At 36.4% G+C, this 10999-nt stretch overlaps 1 protein-coding gene across 1 annotated transcript in view; it reads right to left on the minus strand.

Annotated features, from left to right (window-relative positions):
- The window catches only part of SUCO (SUN domain containing ossification factor), a gene marked incomplete at its 5' end in the record, with an annotated part of 29462 nt that extends 18868 nt beyond the window's left edge, over nucleotides 1-10594 (minus strand). Inside the window, 6 exons of the mRNA XM_009583013.1 lie at nucleotides 333-457; nucleotides 690-810; nucleotides 2745-2895; nucleotides 6548-6693; nucleotides 8083-8184; nucleotides 10486-10594. Coding sequence (XP_009581308.1) covers nucleotides 333-457; nucleotides 690-810; nucleotides 2745-2895; nucleotides 6548-6693; nucleotides 8083-8184; nucleotides 10486-10594 — 754 coding nt within the window. The remainder of the gene's footprint in view (nucleotides 1-332; nucleotides 458-689; nucleotides 811-2744; nucleotides 2896-6547; nucleotides 6694-8082; nucleotides 8185-10485) is intronic.
- Nucleotides 10595-10999: the final 405 nt, after the last annotated feature.

Consider the following 10999-nt stretch of genomic DNA (forward strand, 5'->3'; position numbering starts at 1 on the left):
TACTACTTTGGGGCAATGACAGATTATTTACTATGGCAAGCTGTTTAATACAACTTTGTTCAGTTGTTCAGTTTCTGTACTGAGTAGATTCTGCTCCCCCTTCCAAATTCACTTAAAAAGACATCAACTTCTCTATAGCAATCCCGCTTAGAAAAGAGAGAGATCATAGTTTATGTCCCATTTTTACAAATCAAAAATCACAATAAGCCTGAACATAGAAATAAAAGATTAATTCAGAAATCAGTGTTCAGTTTTAAATAAGTGTAGGTTGTACTACTTCTTGCATAAGAGTAAACTGAAATAATGCACACTAATGAGTAGTAAACGCTTACCTTCGCCTCTGGATTCGCTGCCAAGATTTTGGCACCACACTCTACAGAGGCATAGTTATTTCTATTTTTCTGGACTTTTTTTGTGGAATGCTGCCCACCAACAGCAGAAGGGTGCATTGACTGACCTAGAAAAGAGAAAATATTGCTCCTATAACAAACCACACAAACAAACAGTATTTTCACTTTCAGGGAAATTCTGCTCACTGCTTTTATATAATAAATGCCATTTATTATGTAGTTCTAGTAGAAAAGTGAAGTTCCAGGCTGCATTCCAAATTGAGACAGTTTCACTATTCAAATCTGATACAAGATGAAAGTGGTCTGTATTTAGACCAGGCCAATGAATCCTGAACTTACTCTTTTCTTTCTCCACTTCCATGACTTTCTTCTTCCATTCATCAAATGTTGGAATGTCTCCAGGGTCCTTTGGAGTCATCACCGATGTAGGGTCAATTTCTCCTGTTTTCTTATAGTCTTTCTGCAAAAGAATGAGCCACCAATTGTGAATATTTTTCAGTACCAACAACAGAAGCAAAAAAAAAAAAAAAAAAGGAGCATGCTCTCATCAAGTCAACAGCAGATACATCATATGAACCCGTGTTAAAAAAGTAGTGCCAAAGTAAGATCACAAGCCAGAAAAAATACGTGATTAATTCCTCCCAGAATTACAGATTCTTTCACTGAGATGCTGGTAATTTTTGTGGCTAAACTAATACATTTTAAGTAAAACGTAAGCATTCTGTCTCAAAAAGTCTGCTTTGTCTTCAAAATTTTTGATTTTCCTCCTTCTAACGAGAAAAGGTTTCCCTGTAGCAGAAATCTTCAAATATGAATGTTGGTCATGACAGAATTTCAGAGGTCCCCTGGAGTTTCTGAACACCTCAAAAACCAGCAGAATGAGATACTATGCAAAAATGTTTTATTTAATATTTAATGATCAAAGAAATAATGGTTTGAAGTTGCCTGACAAAGCAGCAACCCTTTTAACCATATGCTATACCGTTTCAAGTCTTAACTTCTTTGTACAAACACACTTCCAGCACACCACCAGATGCGCAAAAAGCTTTTGCTAGACATTTCAAGTGTAGAGGTTATTTTGTAGACAACACTTTACAGATAGTTTCCAGAATGACTGCTTTGTAGGTTGACATTTTCTCTGCAATTAAAGCAAGAATTATTTCACATATAGTCCTATAGCTGAAAGCCCTCAAAAGAACCAAACCCACATTTCGGACAAAAGTGACAACAGAATTCTTCACATGACTATACTGCAACAACCCAAAAATATATCCCCACATATATTTAGAAATAAGAGGACCTAAAAAAACCTGTATCTTCTTCTCCCAAGAAAGTAGAGGTTATAAGATCCTCCTTAGACTATGACGAAAGTGGTAAGTCAAAAAACTGGGTAAGCAATGCCAAATCATGCTCTGGCTTAACTATGACATCAGGCCAATGCCGTAAGTATTTAAACTGCAGTCTTTAAAGCATTAGGTTAAATAAAGAAAATCTTGGCTTTTTTTTAATAATGGTTTACACCAATTTGTTTGTAGTAAGTTCTTTAAAGACTCTTACTGACTGTATGTAATTATTTTAAGGCACGCTGTACTCTGTTCAATAATCTTGGGAAAAACTTCTTAGTTCTAAAAGAGTCATCCAAGTTATTAGTGACAGTTTAAATGTGATCCTAAAATAGCAAAAAATGGTATTGCCGTGGCCTTGGTCATTCCTTACCTATTTAAAAAACGTAAGCTTTAGGAAGTGCCTCACAGTAAGAACATAAAAGTAGTCATACAGTTAAGTGTAAAAGACCTATCTAGCTAAGTATCCCACTTTAACAGTGGCCAAATAAGATACCTAGGAAAGAATGAAAACACACCAAACGTTTTGTATTTCCTCCAACTGTCATCTTTACCTCTAGCCATCTGCTTGCTACTCAGGAACTTCCTGACTCAGTCAAGATTCAACCCTCAGACTTCTCTTCTACAAGCTTACCTGGACCGTGCAACTCCTTCCTTTTTTTTTTTTTTTTTAAAAACCTATGTTAAAAAAATCCAGCATCCACAGCATCCAGCAGGAAATCCCAGCGTAACTATCCATTGCATGAAGAACATTTCTTCTGGATTCTGCTCCAGAGAGTTTTATTTGATTTCCCCCAAGTATTTGAAGAGACTTAGCTCAGAAAAACTGTTCTGTGCCAATGAATCAACCTTGCTGCCCTTTTCTTCCAGTTTATTATACCTTTTTTGAGACGGCAGTATCAGAACCACATACAATGCTCAAAATGTGAGGGCTGTGCATTTATGCAGTGGCAATCAGAAAAGTGATGGATATCACTCATCTTTAACAATGGTGATAACCTAACAGAGGTCATTATGCTCCTGTGTATACTGAGTGGATATCAGCACTTACCTCCCTTTTTAAGTTCTCTGAGGCATTCAGAGCAGATTTTTGCTCATCTGCACCCTTTTCAGCTGCTGAAACTTTCGACTCAAACTCAGATTTTGTCTTCTTTCCCTTGCCATGTGAAGATGATATGTTCTCTATATGTTGACCTGCAAGGCTGAAAATTTTAAGAGTATTAAGACCTATAAAACGATCACATTTTCAGCCATATGCAATATTAAACACACACACACAAATATGTAGATAAGCAAGCACATGCAAATGTTTGTTGCAAGGCCAGGACAGAAAAGAACAATGACCTTTAAATTATTCAGACTCACAACCTACTTCAATACTCACCTCTCTGGTGGACTGACAAAAGAGGAAGGCTCACTCTGAGGGTCAGCCTCAAGTGTCCCACCAATATCACAGTCAGGTTCTGACTGCTCAGCATCACTAGAGCTGACTACAGGGATATCAGCACAGGAATTTTCTATTGCACTGAAGGGAAAGAAATAACATGCTTTTTACCCTTCTGATAATACAAGTAACCCTAATAATCAACCACATAACTAAAGATATTTGAAAGTTCTAAAAAAGCAACAGTCTCACAGAAATAACTAAGAGAAGAGGAATGAAGTATGCTATACTTGGGGAACCGCATTCTCAACTGTACCCATGTAAAAATAGAATTTCCTTTTCCAGCCTGTTTGTCCCAGCAAAGGAACTCAAAGCTAGCTTCTCATCTCCCAGAACTCTCATCTAACATCTTACGGAACACTGCAATGGATAATTTTTCCCATCATCACTACAGACTAAGAACAGCATCATAGTTACCCAACTGCCAGCAATTTTCTTTTCCCTTTCAACAAAGGAATCAAACACGAGACAGTTCCATCACTAAAAGCTGCTGATGTTCCCAAGTCAATGGGCAGCAGTCAGGACAGAACTTGGCTAAAACTAGAGGAGAAAAGCGGTGGCATAACAATAGATAGTAGAGCCAGCCAGACTTCCTTTCCACTAGATTTTTTTTGCTAGTGTAATAAAAGTGAGATAACCCAGCAGACCATTATCCAAGCTGCATCAACAGCCCAAACTAGCTGATCTGCCCACTGCTTTACTTCCTCTCTCCCAGAAAGACTGAACACACTACATCAGACAAATCCTAAGGCAAAAAATGAAAAGAAAGCCTCCCTATATACTCTTCAGGAATGATGGAATGGGTGAGGAGAAGATGGACAAATAGTAACTTCTGTGACTTTCTTCCCTTCTCCAGTACAAGGGGATGACTTTCATATTGATCTAGAAGGTTATAAACCAGATCTAAGTAAAAGTCTTTATTCTGCCTCCTAAATTTCAACATAAGCTTTCTTCAACATCAGCAGCAAACTAGGTTAATCCAGTATCATGACATAGAGCTGCAAAAACACAAACAGCACGTCGGCAACTTAAAAGGGGATGTTTTTGGTTCTCTGACTGCTACAATCATCAGCAGAAGCAGCTGTAACACACACAGGGAGCCAGTTTTAGACCTTTCATATGATAAAGTTCCCACAGTATAAAACAAGAAACTCATAGGTATTCGAGACTTTTTGTTATGTCACAGAAATCTAAAACTCTAGGAATACAAGAATTTATTGGCTATAAACAGCGAGTAGTTTCTCTGAACGCCCCAAAACGCACACGTCTGAGATGCACACAGTTTAGCTCTGCATGTAACACTTTAATGACTGAAGTTAGGTTGATCACTACACTTAAAATTAAAAAGCTCCACATATTCTTAATCTCAGTGGATAGATGATAGTATGAATAATTATCAACCGAATAAAATATGGGACAAGTATGAACTTAAAAATATCCTGGTATCAGGGTGTACCTGAATGGTCTCAAGTAACTAATTTTGGCAGAAAGTAAGTAGCACAAGCCTAAAAACTGTAGTGCTCCCTCTCCTTTGGGTACTTTCATTTGTTAGTAGCTTTGCCTTCATTTTTAAAGTGCATTACCAAGCTCACTTTGCATGGCAGCTGTCTTTACTTGCAGCCAGAAGAGGAGCTCAGATTATTGTTTAAGAAGTTTCCCCCAGATTAGGTCTGGATAGAAAAAGCCACAATCAGTGCTGTCCTAAAAAAGATTCATTACAAAGTAAAAATAGTTTGGAATAAAATTACTTCCAGAAAGAATATTTTGACTAAGAGGTCCTGCTGGAATATCAGACTGGTAACACCTAAGGGAGCTGGACTTTGTTACACTGATGGGAATCAGCATCTGAAACAGGAAAAATGCTGTCTAAAGATAAGAAATGCAACTGAATCTTTTAAAAGATCTTGTTTAACTGTGGAGTTGGACTACAGCTGTTTTGGATATTAGAGTTAATCTACACAAAAAGAGACCACCTATTACTATTTAAAGCTAAACTGAAGTTTGCAATAATGTATAACTATGCATCTCCCCTATACTCATTCTACCCTTTCTTCCTGTAAATGGTACTAGTGTCAGAACACTACTGCCAAGCATTAACTAATATATCAGGTGCTCCAAAACAAGTTTCCATTTTCATTTTTTTCATAGTTCGAGTCTTCAGAGTTCATCACTCTAGTATTCCCCAACTATGACAGCAAGACTATTTTCAACAATTACAAGATACCAAGCTGAATGTTCAAAGGAAAGCAAGATCCTGAATCTCCTTCTAAGACCTGACAGCAGTAAGACTTACAATACATTACACAAACAAATCAATACAGTAGTCAACAAAAGCTATAAAAAGAAACACGCTAAAATTACATTCCAGTTTTGCTTTATAAAAAACTGCAAATTTGGGAAGCTTGATTTTCAAAGACTTGCAATTGAAAGACACTTATGAAGTACCAAAAGGTGCTTAAGTGTCAACCCTAGCAGCCTAGACAAGATCAGTCAGCTGACAAGACTTCCAGACCTTTTCTATAGAAGAGAAACTAAATTTGGTAAACCAGAAAAACTGGACTCTTAAAAAACCAAAACACCAAAGAACAAGAGAAGTCTACTTCATTTTTAACATGTTAAATTTTTTACCTATCAAAATATTGTATCTTTATCAGCAGACATTCAGAAGAATATATACCCCTTAGCACACATTAAAAAGCCCACGAGAATTTTGTGAAAAGTACCTAGAAGTATATATACACATGAATTTCCGTACTACAGTTCACATTTGATAGCACAGCATTCCGCAAAAGAAGGGAAACAAAGTTAAGCACATCAACTCTTGAAAACTACCTGCAGCAGAGGTAGCTCTGCAATACACTACTAAGTACCAGAATTACAAACTGTCTTGGTTCCGTTTATACTAAAATTTGCTATTTCATCAAAAGTCTCTCAATATCAGAACTTATTTAAAACTGCTCTGGTTGCAAGTCCTGGAGTAAAATCCTACAAAGTTCATCCTTTAATGAAAGCAGAGGCCATCACTGAAGCAGCCTTGATGCTTGTTATCACACATGCCAAAGCACATTTGTGAAGGGCAGAAATCCTAATGGTAAAAACCTGAGGGCTTTTATAGTATAGATTATCTAGCTCATAAAAGACATTGGATTTTTTCTGTCAAAGCAGCAGCTTAGAAACTGGTAATGGCAATACTATGACACTTCAGGCAAGTACACAACTCTTAATCCATGCACTGAGCACATGATGGCGTATTCCATTAGCATTGACACCATAAACCAAAGTACAGCAAAAGAATCGTGTGTAGCAGTCTAGTCTTATCCCTATTAAACCTGAAGAGGTAAGCCTTTTAACAACATCAGAGTAAGTTATATTCTCTCAAAGACCAAAACAGTAAAATAAAAAAAGCTTACTCGGGCTGCGAGACTGGAGGTATCTCTGAGGTAGGTGAACTGGAAATGTTTTCAGTGCTTGCAACTATGCTAGACGAAGCTTCATTTAAATCTACTGAAGGTGGAGTCTCAACTTCAGGCTGGCTTGCTTCACTCGTTTCTGTAGTCTGTGAAAACATTACAGATGAACATACGTTTTTAAAAACTTGAATAGGAAAAGCATTCATACAATAACATCTAGTATGGAGTTTTAACAATTCAGTAGTTTAGATTTCTGTCATCAATGAACCTGAAAATCAGACAGCAAGACAGTTAAGAAATAAATTTTCTTTCTTCATAAACCTAGGTGGTATTCAGTGCTACTCTGGGATAGTTGCAACACTCTTCCATAGTCTGCAATAATAGTGTAAAAATATTAATTGGAGAAGGCATGTGCAACAGCTTCCTCAACCATGCATCTCTCTAAAGAGACAGACACAAGAAAACAAGCTTGACTATTTCAGCAACTGAAATAAACGGTTCTACTTGCATGCTCCATTACAATAAAATTTACATTTACTATTTTCATCCTAAGCTTAATTTTGGGGAAGGCTTTCAATTTTATCACTGCAATGGAGGTCCAAAATGATTTAGAAGTCTATTCCATCTTGTAACTGAACAAAGAGATAAATCACTTATCACTTCTGAGAGTCTAGTAGTCTTGAGTCTTATTTATTCTAGTTCTTCAGTTTTCATAAGCTGTCACACAACATAATCAAAATAAGGCTTTCTGAATCTGGAAGAGTACATAACCACTGAAACAGGTCAGATTAACTCTTGCAGCAGTACTATTAAACAATACTAAATATTATTAATGCTATTAAATACTATTCAACAAGTGCCTCTTGTCAATAGCTGGATTACTCCAAGTCACTTAACTGGACATGAAGAGGTCTGGAATGTTTTACTATGGATATGTTTTACATATCTAAACCACGCAATATATATTCAGAAGTATGTCCTACATATGTTGTCTTGTAATCTACAAAACCCAAAAATACATACTAAATAAATCATCTATTAACAGTGGGCTTTGTTAGCAGTGGACTTTAACATTTAACATCGAGCACTGACTTCATGTTATCAATGGCACATACAACCCTTTTTCCACTTTAACAAAGGAAATGAAACTGACAGAAGCCAGGGAGGATCAAAGTTAAAACAGACTGCTACAATCACCAAGTCTGATCTATACAAAAGACCTCAGTGAGAAGGTTATGTTTTATTTATAAAGAGACAGCCATACCTATAACATCGAATTTTAATTTATCTTGGAAAGATTTATTTAGTCAGTACCTACAAATATTAAATTATTCTTATTATTACTTATGCACACGGGAGATGCAAGATCTGTTAGCTCACACGTTTTCTCCTTCATTGGAAACACGAGTCTGACAGCAACCCTACGTGCAAATGAAACGCAATAGATGAGCTTTAGATAACCAAAATGAATGAGACTGAAATCCAAGAAACACGTGAAGAGTGTATGAAGACAGTGAATGAAATAAAAGTCTTGCCTGGTCAGATTTTGTAAAGTCATCAAGTAGCTCTTCTGTAGAGTAACTCTGTGTACTTGAGTCTGCATGCTCAGACTCCAGTCTGGGACCAGCGTCTTCCACCTAGTATAAAGGTAAAACAACAGTAAGTATGCACTAACACAGGTCTTCTATTCTAGTAAGAGGAGTTACCTTTGGTACAGACTGAATAATACTACCCTTACAACCACCAAAATATCAACAAGAATTTAAGCTACATGAATCTTCAGAGTCACTGCCTACATACGTTTAAAATCTCATCTGTACAAAGACTACAGCAAGTTAAAACAACTCAGTTAAATCTTCACAGGAAAGACCATTTTAGCATTGTCTTAAACTATCAGTTTGTGTTAATCATTCTGCTATGACTTCTCATGTTGACAAATCCTCCGTATCTCCTTGCTGCCCAAAACAGGAGGGGAAAAAAAAAAATGATCCTAAGACAACTTGCAACAGAACCACTAAAAAAATAACACTCGGCACATTTCAGTTATCAGCAGAACTAGAATAATTTCACAAGTCTGCTGTAACCTTTTAAAGCAGCTTTCTCTTTTACAACTGAAGATTTACAATCAGGTGCAGTGAATTCACACAGTAAAAAAGAATACAGACTTGAGGGGAAAAAAAAGTTTTAAAACCACCAGACTGTAGAACTAACAAGAATTTACTTGCCCCTCAGGCTTTTTTTTTTTTTTTTAAAGTTGTGACTACACCATATGCAAGTTATTTTTGAGCAATTCTTTAAAATACAGCAAGAAATCTGATAGAAATTTACACGCCCGTCATTTTATAAGGGCTATCTAAAATCCTGTGGTCAAACACTGGAAGTGCTAGTGTTCAGATCCAAAGTGAGCTGCTACGCTATACAAGATTACACGATCATATTAATTTGAGAGAGTTAAGGCATACACTGGAAGAGCAGGAAATACAAATTTGAGCAGGCAAATCTTAAAGACATCAGCTAAGCAACACTTTTCCCCAAATATTATTAGCTCACATCCTAGTCCCTGAGATTAAATAGCATCAATGCCTTGAAGGGACAACTGATCTAAGGCAAACTGATCAAGGGCTGCAAGACTGCTCTTTTTGAGTAGGACATCACCAGCAGCCTAGTTAGGAGTAATAGACACATGCTTAAGATTTCTCATACGCACAAGAGATTTTACTTTAATGAGCAAAAAGCACAGTATACTTCACATCTTTCGTTTTAAATTGAGAAATCTGCTTAACAATGCAGCCATGTTACTGGAATGAAGGGAAGAATGTGGCAAAAAAGTAGGAAAACATACACCAGTGGCTTCTCAGTCTCAAAGCTTACTTGATCTTTCCAGTTTTATTACATCAGCCATTAAACTCCAGCAGGACTTTTTTTCAGGCAGCCAGAAGAATAGGACTGAATGCTATTTGGCCACATAAGCTGGCAAAAAAATACAGCTACCCTAGATGTTGAAATGCTTAAGAAACCTACAATATTTAAAGTATTTTTTTTCTGGTCAGGCAGCTCTCCACTTGAGACAAGAAGAATGCTCAACACACATTTTCCAGGTTTGATGTGGCATATAAAAGCTTTCTTGGAATAAGGACCATGATTAGCACTACTACTGAGTGATGAAGGCATTGGGAAGACCAATAACATCAATACTACCCATACTTATCATAGGACTGATTCTTTACCTGTGTAAATAAATAAATAAATGAAATTATGATGACTTTTTGATATGACTTAACTGCTTGGGAACTCACTATGAAATTGCATATGCAGAAGCTTGTCAAGAGTTTATCAGGGTGGGACAATTACACTCAATTTAACCTAAAGTGCTGAGTAATGTAAATAAGAAAGGGACAGAATCTTGTTTATTAGCATTTCACATATGTGTTTTAACTTTGTTAATTTTTATTAAACAGGAGGAAAACAAACTGATAAATACTGACTTAATAAAACAATTAATCTTAAATCTTCTATTTAGGATACCAATCATTTGTGCACTGGGTTTTTAACACAACACAGATGCAACTGGCTTATCCAGGCCATCACCTCTTACCGTAGTCTCTACAAAGCCACATACTATCCCCGATGACCACCTCTTCTAACATCTGGCACCCAAATTAAAAAAAAAAAAAAGGAGCCGCCATTACTAGCTTTACTATTTGTTTCCCCACCCCCCAAACTGTCCAGCTCTATTGTTGCATAATAGCAACAAACTTGAAGTAAAGGAAAACAAAAACTTGGGAAGATAACATCATGGTTCACAGAACAACTGAGTACATTAAACATTCTGTCCAAGAAGACTCTATGAATCAAAGTGTACGAATCAATTTTTTTTTTTTTTTAATTTAATATCAAGTCAGACCGAGTAGTTAATTAACATGGTTTATTCAGCATACCTTTTCCTGGACATTTTCATCATCATTTGCCAGGGCACAAGCATCACCTGAAGCATATTGCACTGCCGATGAAAGACTGTCTTTACAAAAGACATGCCAAATAGGAAGCCTATGTAAAAAAAAAACAAAAACAAAACCAAAGCGTCAAAGACTTGATTTAAAATGAATAAATAATATTTTAAAATTTCCTCAGCATTGACTCCCTCAACCTTTTTTCAGTTGTTCCCATGAGATGCCTAAAAAATAAAAATACACATGGACAGTTCATAGATACTCATTTATCACAACTATTGGAGGACTTAACTTTAAGAAATTATAACAGAAAACGCACTACAAATTTACCACTTCCAAAAGACAAAAGTATCAGCAAAACAGTTATTGGGGTGATACCATGTCACAAAATGGAAGCTGACACAAATTAGTTAAGTTACTGCAAGTTAGAAAGACACTGAATCAACTATATCCTTCACCATAGAGTAATGGTACATCTTTAGCAATGATTATTACTAAGCAA

This window comes from Fulmarus glacialis, unplaced genomic scaffold (assembly GCF_000690835.1).
Source record: "Fulmarus glacialis isolate BGI_N327 unplaced genomic scaffold, ASM69083v1 scaffold29528, whole genome shotgun sequence".
Classification (NCBI taxonomy): Eukaryota; Metazoa; Chordata; class Aves; order Procellariiformes; family Procellariidae; genus Fulmarus; species Fulmarus glacialis.